The sequence below is a fragment of the Mastigoproctus giganteus genome, chromosome 5 (assembly GCF_048544385.1).
Source record: "Mastigoproctus giganteus isolate SK-2022 chromosome 5, ASM4854438v1, whole genome shotgun sequence".
In the NCBI taxonomy this organism is placed as follows: Eukaryota; Metazoa; Arthropoda; class Arachnida; order Uropygi; family Thelyphonidae; genus Mastigoproctus; species Mastigoproctus giganteus.
In genome coordinates, this window is record NC_143579.1 from 200201489 (window position 1) to 200220580 (window position 19092).

Here is a 19092-nt window from a genome sequence, read left to right on the forward strand (position 1 = left end):
TCTTTTTTTTATGTTTACTACTGCTTTATAGAATTTTCTGATCTGTCCTCTGTCATATTCTTCTTGCATTTTTTATATTCTTTTCTTTTCCCATTCTCTTTTCTTTTGACTACATACTGACTCTGCTTCGGCTCTTTTGACCCTGTAATCCTCAGTATTCTTTCTAGTTCCTCTCTGTAACATTTTCTGCCTGGCTTGGTTTCGCTCTTCCAGGATCTTCTCACAGTCCTGATCGAACCAGTCATTTCTCATTCTTTTTTGTGCCACTCCAAGTGCCTCTTCTGCTGCTACACTCAGTGCTTCCTTAATATCTTCCCATTTTTATTGATGGGCTCACCATCCTGTTGTTGGTGCTTCTCGAGTTGTTCCTTGACTTTCATTCTAAATCATTCTCTAGTATCTTCATCTTCTTTAAGCTTATCTTGTTGATATCTTTTCTTTGTTATCTCTCCTTTCCGTCTACATACCTTTGAGAGCTCATTTCGCAGATGGCACCGTACCATAAAATGGTCCGAATCGCAATCTGCCCCCCTGTAACTCCTCACGTCCACTACATCCGCAGCATGACGAGTATTAATGAGGATGTGATCTATTTGATTACGTGTGACACCATCAGGTGATATCCAAGTTTCTTTGTGGATATTCTTACGTGGAAAATGTATGCTACTAATGTCCAAGCCTTTTCCCTCTTGCAAAGTCTATTAGCCTTCCCCATTTTCATTACTTGTTTCGTGTAAACTGTTTCTTCCTATAGTTGGTATGTGCACTTCCTCTCTCTCCCTACTTTGGCATTAAAATCTCCAAGGATGAATTTAATATCGTGTCTTGGGGCTTCATCTAATGTTCTCTCCAGTGCTTCGTAAAAGGCATTATTTGCTTCATCCTCTGCATCTTCTGTCGGAGCATGTACGCTGATCATGAATGTGTTAAAAAAGAACCCTCTAAGCCTTAGCATACATATTCTTTCATTGATTAACGCATCATTCGTGCTTTAGTGTCCTTCTTAATCATAAAGCCTGTCCCCAGAATGTTGTCTCTGTTTCCACTATTTATTAGGGTGTAGTCTCGGAGGTCTATAATTTCTAAGTTTCCCCATCGTATCTCTTGTAATGCTGCTACACTTATGTTATATCTCTTCAATTCTTTCTCCAATTTCTGCTTGTTCCTTGTTGATACAAACTTTGGACGTTCCACGTAGCTACAAAAATTTCTTTAATAATCCTTTTGGCATGCTGGGGTCGAATTCCATATGAGACAGTCCGGCTATTTCCTTGAGGTTTCGTAACGTTATGTTTGTTTTGTTGGGTGGGGTTGTTAGCCCTACGCCCAACCACCCCAACCTGGAGGACCAGGGTATCTCTCTTAGTCTGAGTCATCACCTGTAACCTGTCCAGCATGGAAGACCCTGCTGGTAGTAAGAATACCGCCGTTTTAGCTCACAGGATCATTTGGCCGCACAAGCCCCACCACTACGTGGTGGGGCTTGTGCGGCCAAAGTGGAGATACCTTCAGGGGGAAAAATCTTTCTAAGAGAATTGAATATAAAGTTTCGTGAAAATCCATCCACTAGGAGTCCAGTTATTACGTATTGACAGTCAGACGGACATGGCGAAGACAATACAATAGACGCATATATGCTAACGCGCTTAAAAATCGGTGATTGTCTGAAAAGTAAAAGCTAAGTTTTGAATAACACAGAAAATTAAATATACTATTACAAATTTTTACATTCTAGGAACTAAATACTAATTCCGTATACGAAATATCTCCACTTTACACAAGAAGCAACTGGTTGCTATTTTCTCCTTTTAGATAACGAGTGGGGCAGAGAAAGGTTGGACATCGTTTTAATCTCACGTTTTATCAATATTACTTTTAAGGTTCTTCTTCGAGTGCCACCTACAATTGAAAAGCTTAAGACTTTTTTTTTTTTTTCATGTTAATAACGGTTATCTGTAACTACGATAATGGCTGTTAATGATTGTAATAACCATTTTAATTATTAGAATGTCGAAAACACTATTTAATATCAGAGATGGCGGAGAGGAGAGACACAGGAAGTATGATGATAAATTTTCGTTATAAAGTCACGGAATTCAGTAAAATAATTGAAACAAGATTAATTATAAAATTATATTTATAACGATCAGAGTGAAACGTATGTTATCAATCATTACTGCTGGTTATCAGTTTCAAAGTGAAATGTACAGTAGTCCAGAATTTATGCGCACCGCCCGTTGATCCGTGTCGCATGAAATATAGCCCTCCTAGGTTTTTATTTCTTTTTGAGGCAGCCAAGGCCATGAGGCGTATATTTCGTGAATTCTATGGTAATTTCTTTGTGGCGCCTCCGTAGCCAGGTGGGAAGGAGCAGCAGTGCGTAGCACACGCTTCTTGATTAGACTGGGGTTCGAGCCCGTCACCACCAAATACGGAAGATACGGAAAGGTCAGGGAATGTCCACCGCATATCCCGGAGCAATATGGCCTTAGTTGCTAATGCTCCTAAAACACCAAATAACAACAACAGCATTTCTTTGTTTTGAGGGATGGAAAGCGCAAGTTGCATAGAAAAAAAATTCAGTCTTTCTGGAGACCGACTAATTACTAATTATGCCACAACATGAAAAAACGTCCATAAGTTACTCCTGTCGAGACAGAATTCGAATCCTGGCTTTTCCAGACTATGTGGAAGGACATTTCCTCATACACGTGTTTCACTTTGCTAATACATTAGCATTAGTAAAGGCACATGATGCAAGAAAGCTTTCTTGAAAGAAAGAAAGCAAGGAAAAAAAAAAAAAAAAAAAACCTCATTTCACCCATCCAATCGCTCCAAATGTTTGTCTAGTTCTGCCTTCAATCTATTTAAGCTATCAACTTCTACAATGACAGATGGAAGATTTTTCCAGCAATCAACCAACCACTGGCTAAAGGCAAACTTCTACACATCTATCTTACAACTTTCTTTCCTCAATTTGAATTTATGCCCTCTCAGACGATTATTCTGAGCAAGGGGAAGAATCTATGAGCATTGAGCATGCTCAAACCATTCAAGGCTTTATACATCTCAATCAGATCACCTCGCAGGTGCCTAGTCTCCAGACACTGTAATTGGCAAAACTTAAGCTTTTCTTAGTAAGAGCAACCCTTTGTTCCATTCACTAATCTTGTTGCCCATCTCTGTACTTGTTCCAGCAGCCCTACTTCCTTCTTAAAATGAGGCCTCCAGACCCTTATACATGACTCAAGGTGGAGCCTGACCATTGCCTTATACAATGGGATAAACTTCTCCTCATCCCTTCTAGAAAAATTCCTGTATATCATTGACAAGACAACGTCTGCACTGCTCAGAAAACTTCATATCTGCCTGCACAATTACCCACAGGTCCTTTTCATTATCTACCACTGCCAGTGTAGTACCACAGAGTTGATACCTTACTCTGGCGTTACTGCTTCCCATATGCAGTACTTTACATTTGTCAATGTTGAACTTAACCTCTCAGCCCATCTGCCCAACCTTTCCAGATCCTGTTGCAGTAGCACACCGCCATTATTGTCATTAACAACCCTGCCAACCTTTGTATCATCTGCAGACTTGGACATTAAGCCTGATGTACCATTATTAATATCATTAATAAATACAGAAAACAACAATGGACCAAACACTGAACCCTGAGGGACTCCACTAATAACATTAGTCCACGAAGAGCAGTATCCATTGATTACCACTCTCTGTCTTCTTCCACTCAACCATCCCTTTATCCATAGCAGCAATTTGCCTCCAATGACACACTGCTCCAATTTGTGCAGCAGTCTTCCATGCGCAACAGTATCAAAAGCCTTTCTAAGATCAAAATATATGATATCAAAATTGTTCCATGCATCCAGTTCCTTTGTGACCACATCATGGTATCCAGTCAAATTGGTCAGACAAGACTTCCCCTTAACAAAACCATGCTGTCTCCGAGCTATAACTGAAGTCTTGTCTGAATGATGATCCTGTAGTGCTTCTTTAACCAGTGCCTCCATTAATATAACTGGAACAGAAGTTAAATTAACAGGTCGGTAATTATGGCTAAGGGTTTGCTTACTTCCTTTGCTGCCTCTAATATAACTGGATAGATCCCATCCACCCCAGGTGCCTTTCTTATGTTTATCTTCAATAGTTTCTCTTCCACTTTGCTCTCAGTTATTACAAAATCATCTAGCTCACTGCCAGAGTTTAATTCACCTCTGGCATTATCCTCCCTGAATAACTCCTCATGTGTGAATGTAGATGCAAAATACTCATTTAGTTTGTCAGCTATCTGAACATTTTCATCAACAGTACTTGAAAGTATCGATATCAAGTTGACCAATCTGATTCATCCCCTTTCTCCTAGAGTTTACATAAGTAAAAAACTCTTTGCTGTTTTTCTTTGAATCCTTTGCCAAAGATTTCTCTTAATCTGCCTTTGCCTGCCTAACCTACTTTGCGACTTGGTTACAGACCAGCTTGTATCTATCATAGGCTTCCGTGTCACCTGTTAATTTATTTGTATCCCATGCATTTTTCTTCTCTGCCACATGTCTCATTAGTTCATCTCACATCTATTTAGGCCTAAACTTGAAACAATATTTCTTAGTTGGTATGAAAAGCCTAGTAGCTTCCAAATAAGATTAATTCTTTGAATGCTTCCCATTTTAAATTTGCTGTTGGCAACATCATCAGTTGGTCCCACCGTATAGAATTTAAATACTGTCTCAGTCCACCGTAGTCACCTTTACGAAAGGGGAAACCCTTCCCTTTACCCCTGATGGTAGTTACCTCTTTGAGTAAATCCCACTTCAGCACACTGTGATCCCTGCCACCTAGTGGTTTCTTTATCTGCAGATTCTTAATGCATGAAGAATCACTGCTGATAATCAAATCAAGAGTATTACTCCCTCTAGTTGCCTCCCGAACATGCTGATGTAGAAAACAATCATCCAATAAATCCACAAAAGCCTTGCTAGTGTGTGAGTGACCAACCCACAAATTTCAGTCAATATCTGGGAAATTAAAATCCCCCATTATAAGACTCTGATTTACTGGCCCACTCTATTTCTCTATACAGCTGTTTATTATACTCATCAGAGTCATTAGGCCTGTAACACACTCCTATGCTAAATTTTTTTTTCCCAGTACTTATGTCACACCAAACTGACTTGACACTGCACTGTCCAGCTATGTCGACTGGCTGTACTTCCTTGGATTTTTTATGTATTTCTTAACTAATAGCATAACCCCTCCTCCCTTCCTATCCTGTCTGTCCTTTCTGTACACATTGTACTCCCCAAATTTCAGTTCTGCATTCCTTATATCTGTGTGACACCACGTCTCTGATATCCCAACAATATTTGCCTTTGATGTTTTTACCAACACCTCAAATTCATCAAATTTATCTACCAAACTCCCAGCATTTGTGTACACGCAAGTATCATGCCATCTGTTCCTATTCTTAGCTAACCTAACACAGCCCATGTATTTACTTGTTCCGCAATACCTCCCAGCAGTCTCTGGACTCCCCTGCACCTTGTTTTCCAGGCTGCTGCTCATTCCAATAGAAGTAGTGCAAGAATCACTTTCACCGTTGCCAGTGGCTACTGTTAATCTATCAGTCCGTGTATCCCCCCAAGCTAGTAGTTTTCTGACGCACCTAACACTGCTTCGATAGCATCAGCAAATATTCTTGACCACGCATGCATCATTTGGTGCGTGGTCAAGCGCAAACATGACCACGAAGAAAGGACCAGATATAGTATATTTGAATATACTGTAGTTTGTATATTTGAAAATAGTTTAGTATTTTTAAATATTTGAAATATTTGTATGCTGAGAAGACAAAATACTATTTTGTCTTCTCAGCATATTTGTATTATTATTAATTTATATTAATAATATTAATATAAATATGCTAATTATATAATAATTATTATCATATTCTTTCTTCTCCTTATAGGTTTCTTCTATCCCTTGATGGGTCCTGGTGCCAGTGGATGGGATGGTTATGTTCGGCTGTTATTATTATTGGTCGAGGAATGCTATCGTATAGATGTTCAAGATTGCTGCATTCTGGAGTTCCTTGTAGGTATATTATTATTAATAATACAATTATAACAATATTTGTAGTGTTACAGTATTTTGTTTCTAACTCGCAATGTTTTTTTGTTCTTGATTTTAAAAAAATCTTTCTGCATATAGTTTGTGGGAAAAACAACTGATGTGCCACTGTAGTAGGGGTTGCTGCAGTCCTCGTCGTCCACTCATGCAGTTTCTGTTTCAGCTAGACTATTTTAATATTAAAAGATTCCTTAATATGCATATTAAGTTTGACTATAACTTTGCTTAATGTGCATATTTACTTCTAACTTGTTAGTAAACTTAGAAAACTTAATCAGTCAACAACAGAATGGTTGGATAACGGGTACAATTGAGCAAACGGTAAGGCGAACACTATAAAGAAGCATAGTTCAAAAAGCATCAAAAATAGCTTTTATGTCAGGTGTGCTCATAGTTACAAATAGGTCTGCTTTATTGATGTATGCCTAAACGCGTTCTGCTTTTTTTTAAATGCATTTTTGAGCAATATATTTTTAATCGTAAAAATAAAGAACTGCAGAATGAAAAAAAAAATTGCATATAACTATATTAAAAAAATTACATATATCGTTATGAATCGTTTTAAAATGTCTTTTCAGATTTCCTCTTTTTGTAATAAAAAAAAACGGTAGCGTTGCAATTAAACAACATTTTGTTATCGATCAAGTCGATAACAGATGTAATTTTTTGTATTGTTATTATTTTTTATGATCGATTTGTTATCGATCATTACAGAAAAGTATTCCATTTCCCATTCTTCATGGTAGTGATAAATTATAGTCTTATCCCATGAATTTGGTATTCATGGGATCACACTATAAAAAATAATTTCTAATATAAATTATACATTCCGGTAAAATTAATTAATAAATATATAAGAAAAAGCTAGTTACGACGTACTGAAGCACACTCTCACATAGTCAACGGACTCCTAATGGAAAGAATAGCTAAGGGAATTGTAACGTTTCACTATTTCGCAAAACAAATGATAATCGATATTCTTTTGTCATGAGTAATCTATCGGTAACAAATGGTAGTAATCATCCAAAATGGCGGAGCACTGAGTTATTCCTTAATATGTGACACATCAAATACCCGGAAGATATACAGCCAGTATAAACAGAATAATACAGGAATATTTCTAAATATATGTACAATTTGGAATATTGTAAGTTCGAATTGTAATTTTTACTGTTGATCAACCTTTTTGGCACCCCTGTTTTATATTTTTCCACAAGTTCTGACATTCAGTTTTGCGTTTGTTTATTTGACGATTTCGTTTTCAGTGGTTCAAAAATCAACTAGTGGCTCATTAAATGCAAACAAACCTGTCATAATGTCTTATAATCCCCGCCCTCTTTCTTATTCGTCACTTAGGGGGCGCTTTTTGCAAAGTGGAAAAGTTCATTCGGAACCCTCCTTGACAACTTTGCTAACTTAGCGAACAAGGATAAAGGAAACTAGGACTGACGCTGTTGCTGTCCGCAACAGCACGTGCGCTTTCCACATCTTCATTCCTGACCTAGCCACTGTAGCTGCTTGACGTTCTGACGATCTACGCGTGGCTTAATAAACGCTGCACGCTTAGTGCATGCATCTATTTGGAACAGACTTGTAATCAGCGCTTGATTTGAAAAATGAATTGTTGGCTTCACTACCTACCTCTATTGTTAGCAGTAATAAGCTTGTATTTGATAAACGTGCCTTGTTTGCAGGCTCGTGGTTCATGTCGGAAGAACAAACTCTGTTGTCCAGGGCGCGACAGCTCCTGCGTTGTTCAGAAAACTCCAATTAATGCTATTATTGAAGATCTCAGCGATAAACCATGCTATTGTGATCATGCATGTCTCAAAGTGGGAGACTGTTGTCATGACTTCAAAGAAGCTTGTGGAGGTAACTAGTTTCTGTTGTATAAACGGTGCATTTTTCATTTTATCTGAATCTTTTTTAATGGTCTGTTTTTTAAAGTAATAAAACTATATTCTTGATATTTGATACTTGTATATTCATTATCTTTACCATTGATATTCAACAGTGTAAAGATAAAATGAGCCTAACTAGATTGTAACTAAACTGCTAACTGGATAGCAGTTTAGTTGCAACTATTTGTTTGGAGTGGTGGGGGGGGGGGGGACTGGAAATTTGGGTTTCAAGACAAGTTAGAGACAAACTTACTTTTGCATCGCTGTTATTAGGACTCGAATTAGGTTAAATTATTTTGTATATGGTTTTTGTTGTTGCCTATTCTAGTTTATATTACAAATGAGCTGGAATGATTCTAATTATCTTTAAAAAAAAATTTCTTCATACAAGAAACTTTTTCTTAAAATAAAGTTTCAGATCCTTCCATAAAAATTTGTATTTTTCATTTAAGTAATCTCTTTTGTGATGGAAAGGTCGAGTTAAGAGTACTGGATTGTTTGAGTAGTGATTAATTTTTATTTCGTGTGATGAATTGAGTTCAGTTGTTTAGAATTTGAGCCAAGGAAACTATGATCACTAGGTATTGGGTGATCATGGTATTGTGTCTGTACTTTGTGCATTCTGTGGTTAGCCTGTTTTGCGAGTGGGGAGGGGGGAAGTATGACAGACAGTTACAATTAGGAGTTCTAATGAATATCTCTCTCTCTCTCTCTCTCTCTCTCTCTCTCTCTCTCTCTCTCTCTCTCTCTCACACACACAGTGCCGCTTTTGACAGTGATAATGACTTGTTTCCTTGAATCTCTATTCAGAAGGTAACTTTCCCCGTTCAACAACCAGGCTTATGAAATGAAGTCAGATTTCTTCGTAATTCTAACGCAATCCACTCATTAAAAAAAAAAAAAAAGAAACAAAAACGAAATTGGATAATTTGATACCAACACTTCCCTCATTTAAAAAAAAAAAATGACTTTTAGCAAAGCACTTTTGTCCAGGACAGGTCTTTTGAAGGATAAGGAAATAATCTGTCATCTCTAGTGCTGATCGACAGTCTTTATTCTTGCTTCTTTTCTCTCCTCAATAACGTCCATGTCTAAGTTATTTATGCTTTCATTTAGTTTCTTTGTTCGATATTCCAGTTCAGCTCATTTTAAAGAGAAACACTGACGTGGAATGCTGTTAACGCGAATCTACAAACAGTCCACCACGCCCACTTTTTAGTACTTAAGGAATTTTTCAGAAATTTATTTGAATGTGCACAATCAAATAAAACCTTTTCGGAAGTGTATGTATAAATAATTTTATATCATTTAGTTTAGATCCGTACGCTGCAAGGTAGGCAGAATCTACTGCCTGTGTAGTGCATGCATGCATACTGTGAAATTTGTTCGTTTTAATTTGATTTGTAGTTGTAGTGGCATGTGATGCAACAAAGCAAGTGTATGAGCTTATGCGGCATCAGCCAAAAAAAAAAAAAAAAAAAAATACAAAACAATCCCCTCTAAATGTTTGTCCAGTTCCTCCTTAAATTTATTTAACCTATCAACTTCCACAACGACAGATGGAAGTTTGTTCCAGCAATTAACCACCCGCTGGCTAAAGGCAAATTTCCGCACATCTAATCTACATCTGTCCTTTCTTAATTTGAATTCATGCCCCCTTAGGTTCGTAATCTGAACAAGTGGAAGGATCCCATCAGAATTCACCGTGCTCAACCCATTGTATTGCACAGTTCCTAATAATTACGAGTTTAAGCGCTTTAATGGTTCTAACCCATTCTTGTTGAAACAACTATTACTTTTGCATGATCACTGTACTTATGACATAAATAAATAAATATTCATTTATTGCAACTACAGCAAGCCCATCACAGCACTAGGCTAGGGGCGTCTCCGTAGCCAGGTGGGAAGGAGCAGCAGTGCGTAGCACACGCTTCTTGATTAGACCGGGGTTCGAGCCTGTCACCACCAAATACCGAGGATGCGGAAAGGTCAGGGAATGACTACCGCATATCCCGGAGCAATATGGACTTTGTTGCTTAGTTACAACACCAAATACGGAAGATGCGGAATGACCACCGCATATCCCGGAGCAATATGGCCTTAGTTGCTAATGCTCCTAAAAACCAAATAACAAACAAACAAACAAACAAACTAGGCTAGGGGCATAAATTCTGTACAAAGGAGACAAATATATATATAAAAAATACATAGCATATTCTATATATATATATTAACAACGAATATGAATTATAATGATCAAAAATGTAAATTGCAGAACATTACATTTGGCTCTCGGAAGTAGTTACTGGGTTGCAGGCAGGCAGTTGTTTGTATTTCTCATAATTTGTTTGGAAATGAAACTCCTGTAGGCTTCAGAGTTGAGCAACTTCTTACAATCAATGTTGTGATAATTTATGAGGTGAAGGGATGCATTGGGGAACATCCTGTCCATTTGTTTTAGTCTGGAGAGTTTGGATTTGAATTGTTGTTGGTTTCTTGAGTTTTCTCTGTTGGTATGAGCTATTATTATTATTAATATCAATTTATTTTCCGAAGAAATGTCCCTTTACAGCTATGCAGCTAGAGGACATGAGTTACATACAGACATAAAACATAAAATACAGACAAATGCATTGTATACAGAGCCAATATACGGCCTTAAACAGCCACTGGTGAAGATACAAAAACATAAAAGTTACAACAAATAAAAGTGCATACGGATACATTGGAGCGTGGATAGTGCGGCATCACAGAGAGTCCACCTACAGCATGACTAAGGCATACATGTCTGCAAGAATGGAAGATCTGTAGGTTCTGTCCTTGCAAAGTTTCTCAGCGTCTATGGCTAATCTATTAAATATTTGGAAGCAGTTATGTGGAAACATGTTGTCCAGGGAGGACATGCTACGCAGCTTCGATCTGTATGGGGAGGTGTTGGACTGGCATCTTCTCCTGTCGGACGGTCTGGCGATGATATCCCATATATCGGGTGATATGTGGGATATCATCCGGATAGAAGCTGAGAGAGGGTAAGAAGGTTTCTAGAGATGATGAGATACCTCCAAGGAAGCGTATTAAGATTGGTGACCAGAACAGATTTTGAGATTGTAGGTGTTAGCCCGGCAACCCTATTTAGCCATTTCAAGATCCAGAATTCCAAGGAGAGGAACCTGGCTTGGTATGATGAGGGTGCTGAGGACCATATAGTCGAGGCATATAATGGAATTGGGAAAATGCAACGAAGAATGTATTTGATGATAAGGTCCGGGTTATGGAAGTTGGAGATCTCTTGTTTTACTGCCCATAAAGCCGAATGTTTTCGTTCGAATGGCATTAAAGTGAGGCAAGAAGGTAAGGTCTTTGTCCCAGATGATACCCAAATCTTTATGTTGGGTGACTTTTAACTGGAGAGTTCGCTATAATGATGTTCATATCGTTGGTATTTTTCTGCTTGGTGATAGAGAGTTGTGCAGTTTTCTCTTTATTAATGGAGAGCCCAATCGCATGAAGGTAGTTTTCCAGTTCATGTAGTTGTCGGTTGGAGCTCACAGTAATAGACTGGAGAGACTGGGGGAATTTTGTGATGATGAAGAACTTAATATCATCTGCGTAGGTGGTAAAATTAGTACGGTTTGATAGGAAGGGTTCTAAAGATGCGGCGAAGAGGGTGGCAGAGAGAGAGAGAGAGAACGTCCCCTTGGGGGAGCCCTCTGGAGCAAAGAATGTGGTGATTATGGTTTTGATTTCTGATCCGTAGGGTCCTGGACTGAAGGAGTTTCCTAAGGAGAACTAGGATGTTGCCAGAGATTTTGAAGTAGTTACACAGTATGGTACATAATGCATGGGTGGACAGATTGTCAAAGGCCGCCTTAATGTCGAGGAACACAATATCCAGTTGCTCTTTGTTGCTTAAGGTACTTTAAATTCTGAACAGTGTGTCCAAGAGGTTGGTGATCGTGGAACGTCCAGGTAGTACACTATGGAGGTAAGGAGGTTTGTGGCCGAACATGGGATGGGTGAGAGCAGGAAGTATGGCTTTTTCCAAGTTTTTGAGGAAAGTGCATCCTACGGAAATTGGTCTGTAGTCATTAGGCGATTTTGGGTTAGACTTTTTTGGAACGAGAGAAACATAATATGTGTTCCAGATAGTAGGGTAAACTCCTGTTATGTTGGCTAGGTTTGGTGAATTGGTTGCAGAAGTAATTAACTTTGCAAGAAGCATGACTCCAGACTCATTGATCATCATATATGAGATGGAGTCATGGGCGCCGGCAGCATGGGGCAAGGTGGTGCAATGCACCACCTTTGGATTTCGAAGTAATACACAATTTTTAATATTTTCATTCTTTTATTGAAATATAAGATATTGCATGTATTCGAAAATTTAGTGAACAAAAAATTTATTCCCACATGCATCACCTTGCAAAATATCCTGCCGGCGCCCATGGATGAAGTAAACCTCATCTCTGAACGTAGTCAAAATTAAACAGTTTCATGAAAAGTGCATGTTGTGAAGCACATCACCACAATTTACCTCATTCTTACATTGCAGATAAAGAGCGTGTCTCTTTATCTGCAATGTCTCTTTATCTCCCTAAGGTGGAGTGTATTTTGGTTTATTTTCAATGCGTGCCAACTACTGCTTAGTTGTAGTATAAGACTGAAGCAACGCGTAATGATTTTGCTTTACAATATGAGGTGTCTCGTGCGTTTTATGGAAAACTTTGTTTACATTTTGCTACTTGCAAAAAAAAAAAAGAAGCTTTTGCCACTTCAATGTTTTATAGTTCTTAACGCTCGAAGCTTTTACCTCTTAATTGATATTTGAGTTTAATGTCAAATGAATTTGTATGCGGTTAAAATCGTTTTTATTCTAATTTAAGCGCTTCTAAGTCATTAATACGAAGTAAATCTTGATGTAGGGGGGAAAAATTCCATTGGTCTTATCCAGAATGGAACCCAGTTTTTTTTACGTTATATCCCATGAGAAAATTATTTCCCAGATAAGATTTCCTCTTTATGCGCGATTTTGCCTTAATCACGTAATTCGTAGGTATTCTGTATTATATGGCGAAGCAACTTTGTGAAATCCTTGCTGACAGCAGTGAATTAAGTTATTGTTTCCTATTGCACCACACGGCCTGAGGTGCACAGGAAACAGACTGACAGTCACACCGCTTACTTTTTATCTAACAATAGATCTTCTAAAAACATCCATTGTTTCCTATATACTGCATGTGCCCTGGTGTGGTACGGAGCTGACCGTGTGAAAGGCTGTTAATTTGTATATCAGACCCGGTAAAACTTTATTATTCAAGTAGTTTTATATTTTTATTTTTTAAGCACTGTGCGCCCTTTGTCCCAAAAGATCCAGGACAGTTGCTGTTGGGTTTTTAGGAGCATCGTCGACTAGGGTCATGTTGCTCCGTGTATATTGTCTGTAAATTGCGTGTGTTCTGAGGTCAATTTTCTGTTTGCTGGATAAAAAACCAGAGTTTCCGGGCGAAAAACCATGCTACCCTCTCCTGAGACCGACTAACTCAGCCACGTTGTGAAAAGAACAATAAAAATTCCTCTCGTCATCGACGGGATTCGCACTCAGGTCTTTTCCACCCGGTGTGGGGAGGACGGCAATCCTACCAACTGTGCCTACCCACGAGGGCATTCAGGACAGATAAGAAATCATGGTAGATACTTAGTAACGTCGCCTTTCTCCTTCTAAGTAGCCTCCTTCTGTACTAATTCCACTTTGTCAATGTCACTGAAGGTGCTGAAACAACTGTGGAAGTAATTTTCGGGAATACTGTTCATCCACTGTCACAATTACTTTGGCGCACTATGGCCATAGACGCCCATGCGCCTAAAAAATTCTCAAACAAACAAACAATCACAATTGCTTGAATGTGTTGAATGTTCTCATAGGATGATTCTTTTGAGCCATGAGAACAGAAACCCGTTGGTGAGAAATCCAGCGAATACGGTGGATGACATATGACAGCTACTTGTCTTTTGACCAAACCTGTTGGATGGATGGTGCTGTATGGATGTACTTTAATTATGAAAGAGAAACTAATTTCCTGATTCACGTCTCAGTTCAGTAGCAACGAATATTCGTGACTGAGCAGTGGAAAAACACTTGCAAAGGTCATGATTAATAGTTGCTCCTGACAAGGCTCCATATGCGCAATCCCTTTGGCATTAAAAAAATGCGATTAATATGGATTTCACTTTCGATTTCTGAATATACGAATTTTTTGTGGGGCGGGGTGATGTGGTTCCCCCTTCGCTCTTCACTCTGTACCTTCGTTGAAGGGTCATATTGGAAGCACCAGCAAGTTTTGCCCAGTTTTGAACAGAATTTAATGTCCACTAGTTGCTCGTCTATCTCCATGAAACTCCAGACTAATAATGAAAAGAAGCCGGTGCGAAATCATCAACGGCAAAGTATGCCGTGACGGTAATGAACGTGCAATAATTCGAATGGAAGTATGGAATTGAGCCTGCTTCATTTATACATAAAAGAAGTGCATGAATAGCTACCGATGAGAGAAAAAAAAAAAACTGTCTTGGAACTTTTGGGACATACTTCCTATATACCAGTAATTTTTTTATTTTGAAAAATCTTTATGTTTTGAAGGCTTCATGCAATATTATCCATTCCGGCGAACATATTCCAGGATTTTGCAACAGTGAATATGACAGTGGATACGTGTTGCATATTCGTAGTTAACTTACCACGTTACACTAGTAGTACTTCAAGGAATCATCGCAAAAAAAATTATTACACTGCTCGTATTAACAACCGAATTTTAGAATTACAGTACATGCAAATAATTGCGTAGAAATCGCACTACATAAAATAAAGTAAGTACCAGTTACATATTTGCAGAATTATGGTGTGCGCAAGGTTCAGTTATGAAAAGCAGTATTAATAAACTAATAAAATAAATTTATTAATAAACTATATATTACTGGCGCACTATGGCCATAGTTGCCGATGCGCCTAATAAATCCCTAAAACAACAACAGTTTTACTATTGATAAAAAAAAAAAAAAAAAAGTGCAGTATCCTAAAAAAAGTAAAGAGCTGTGTATACAAATGCGTCATTTCAAAAAGAATGATTTTTCTATTCATGCAGAGAGCGACATTTCTATGCTATACATATTACAGAAATGATATAAACATATTGGGCAGACATAGATATATTATGGGCTTATTTCTCTTGGCGTATGTTGTTTATAATTCGTATCGATGGCAAATTTTTCATAGGCCGCGTTGACAGCCTGTGCTCTTTACAGTTGCTGATTTGGTAGAAACCTGTCTGCTCGGTGAAGACTTGTTTTCATTGCTCAAAGTGATGGGCCAACCACATTTATTCCATAAATTCAGCGCAGAAATGAGCCAAGCGATCATCTTCACTGTGGTAATTAGCCTGATGTACTGCATCAGGCTAATTACCATAGTGAAGTCTCTGTATATGAAGTGTGTTTTCAGGTGCTATGGGGATTGTGGTAAAGTGTAAAGTGTGTTTAGGGTCAAACGGCACCAGGGATTTCCCCCATCTCCGCGTAGTTTACATTGTGGGTGAACCAGTTGGCTGAAAAAGCCAGAGATTTAAAAGTGTATGGACTTTCTATATGTGTGATGCCTTGTGCCGTTGTTCTTCTGGTCGTTTAGCTGCCAGACCTCTAGTGTGGCCCGACGTTTCCCCCACCTTCGCCCAGTGGAGGCAGACCAGGTGCCCGCTAGTATATGGTTCACTCTGGCAGGTCCTGCCACCTAATTAGCATTAGCATTAGTAGAGGCATATGATGCAAGAAAGCAAGCTTATGCAGCATCAGCCAAAAAAAAAAACCACTTCCATTTCACCCCTCCGTTCGTTCGAAATACCTGTCTATCTGAGCCTTAAATTTATTTAGGCTATAAATTTCCACAACAAGGAATGGAAGTCTGTTCCACCAACCAATTACCCGCTGGCTAAAGGCAAATTTCCGCACATCTATCTTACATCTGTCTTTCCTCAATCTGAATTTATGCCTTCTCAGATGATTATTCTGAGCAAGAGGAAGAATCCCATTGGCATTGAGCATGCTCAAACCATTCAAGGCTTTATACACCTCTATCAGATCACCTCGCCGGTGCCTAGTGTCCAGAAACTGTAATTTGCAAAACTTAAGCCTTTCTTCTTAAGAGCAACCCTTTGTTCCATTCGCTAATCTTGTTGCTCTTCTCTGTACTCGTTCCAGCATCTCTACATCCTTCTTGAAATGAGGCCTCCAGACCTGTATACAGTACTCAAGTTGTGGCCTGACCATTGCCTTATACAAGGGAATAATCACCTCTTTATCCCTGCTAGAAAAATTTCTGTATATCATTGACAAGACACCATGAGCTACTCTTGCAGCCCGTCTGCACTGCTCAGAGAACTTCATATCTGCCTGCACAATTACCTCCAGGTCCTTTTCATTCTCTACCACTGTCAGTGTAGTACCACAGAGTTGATTGCTGTTTCCCATATGTAGTACTTTACATTTGTCAATGTGAAACTTCATTTGCCACCTCTCAGCCCATCTGCTCAACCTTTCCAGATCCTGTTTCAGCAGCATAGCGTCAGTAGTGTCCTTAACAACCCTGTCACCTTTGTATCGTCTGCAAACTTGGACATTAAGCTTGATATACCATCATCAATATCATTTATAAATACAGAAAACAACACTGAACCCTGAGGGACTCCACTAATAACATTAGTCCACGATGAGCAGTGTCCATTGATTACCACCCTCTGTCTTCTCCCCCTCAACCATCCTTTTATCCATGGCAGCAATTTGCCTCCAATGCCACATTCTCCAATTTGTGCAGCAGTCTTCTATGTGTAACATTATCAAAAGCCTTTCCAAGATCCAAATATAAAATATCAAAGTTATTCCCTGCATCCAGTTCTTTTGTGACTGCATCATAGTATCCAATCAAATTGGTCAGGCAAGACTTTCCTTAACAAAACCATGCTGTGTCCGAACCATAACTGAAGTCTTGTCTAGATGATCCTGCAGTGCTTCTTTAACCAGTGCCTCCATTAATTTTCCTGTAACAGAAGTTAAACTCACAGGTCTATAATTAACTTGTGTCAGGTTTTGATCCTCCTTTGTGAATTGGGGTCACATTTGCACATCTCCAGTCTATGGGTACCTCCCCCTGAGTCCAAAGAAGCTCTCATAATTATGGCTAAGGGTTTGCTTACTTCCTTTGCTGCCTCCTTTAATATAACTGGATAGATCCCATCCACCCCAAGTGCCTTTTTTATGTTTATCCTCAACAATTTCTCCTCCTCGTTCCTCCCAGTTTCCTGAGATGGGGATTGTGGTATCGAAGTTTATATGCCATCCACCTCAGAAGTCAATCATAAAAGACGCTTCAAGGCAGTGGGGGATTTCCAATTACCAGATTTCGACGCCATAGAGAATTTTTAACACATTAATCGATTAATATAATTCTTGGTATCTGCAATAGTGGGAATTTATAGATGTTTCATCTGTTACCTCATACGACATAACTCGACACAGACCTTTCATGTGGCTGTGAAACCGAGCTTTGGGTCAAAGCTTACTCCCAGGTCCATTTTCGAATGGGATGATTCGAGTTCCATGTGGAATGGGCGTTTTCCGTGCAGAGCTTTATTCTTGAGAGTGTACCACCAAAAATTATCTGGATAGCTTGACTTTTAGTCTGAATTGGGCGGGGTACTCTGCCGTCGGGATGTTTGATTTATTTTATCAATAACATGTTAGGTGTTGTCACGGCTACTGATAGGTGTCAGCAGTTTAATGCAATTTAATCAACTGATAGGTGTCACATGTTATCCGCATAGCATAGAATGCCTTTTCTGTCAGAGGCGAATGGCACCAGCCCAGCCGTGTAGATGATTCATGAGAAATTCTCCTCCTTGAGAAACTCTCAGGTTAACACCTGTGTTGCTTTTACCTTCGGATTATTTGAGGAAGAAGCATTCTTCCTTTCTTGGAGAGATGTTAAGAACCAGAAGGCATCCTGATTATGGGGGAAATGCGTAATTTCTTCGCACAGACGAAGCAGAATGGTTCATTAGCCTGTATCAGCCTGTATCAAAGGTAGCTTGAATGTCCAATTATGTTATCGCTAATTCAGCATACTCATCGAAGCCAGCCAGGATGTTGGTAACTGCAGGTAGATTTGTGGTGGTCGATCTATTCTTAATCTCTAGTGCATATTTTCTGACTTGTCAGGCATGAGTTGATTGGTGATTGCTAGTGACATAATTTTTTTTCAAGAATTTTTAGAAAGCATCTTGCTTGCTGAAATTTTCTGTGCTGTTATTTCTGTCTGAAACCTTTACGCACTCCAAATTTTGTTGGTAGTAATCAAGTATATTTCATATAAAACGGTGACTGCGTGTAAACTGCGATCCTTGATAATATATGTGGAAAACGTACTCGCACACATTTTGGGAGATCGAGCCCATACGTTGGGCCACTAAAAAATTCGCTGCCAATTGGGTGGTATATCGGCTACAATAAAACAGTTAGAATGAAGTTCTTCTGGTTCTGTCCTTACACATTACATGATATCATGTCAGAATTTGTCATCAGTATGTGTACATTGAAATTTATTAAGCGCGCGCGCGCACACACGAAAGTTAAAAGAAACATGCCACCTTTCAACCGGGAAACTAGTTGCCAGTGGGACCATATAAATATAATTATATCGTACTCTCATTCCATTTTACTATACTAAAACTAAACAATGCGTCATCTGAGATGCGAACTGTTTTGTTACGATGATTTGTTCTAATAAATATTCATCTTGTTCGTCAAGGAATCTTGAGTGAAAAACATTTTAATTAGTTTTATTCGTCATTCGTTTCTGAAGTTTAGATCATAATATAGCAGTACTAAGATCTGACTTAGTGGTTTTTAAAAATCTGAAACTGGTATTACCATATCTAAATAATGCAACTTTGAGCATATTAAAAAAAAAAAAAAAAACCTCCATATTTTCAACATTTGATCAAAG

General features: G+C 38.7%; 1 protein-coding gene across 1 annotated transcript in view; it reads left to right on the forward strand.

Moving 5' to 3' along the window:
• Positions 1-7613: 7613 nt before the first annotated feature.
• LOC150086001 (somatomedin-B and thrombospondin type-1 domain-containing protein-like) overlaps positions 7614-19092 on the forward strand; it is a 97352-nt gene continuing 85873 nt past the window's right edge. The window contains exon 1 of the mRNA XM_090373645.1: positions 7614-8016. Within this exon, the coding sequence (XP_090229771.1) occupies positions 7761-8016 (256 nt within the window). The 5' untranslated portion in view covers positions 7614-7760. The remainder of the gene's footprint in view (positions 8017-19092) is intronic.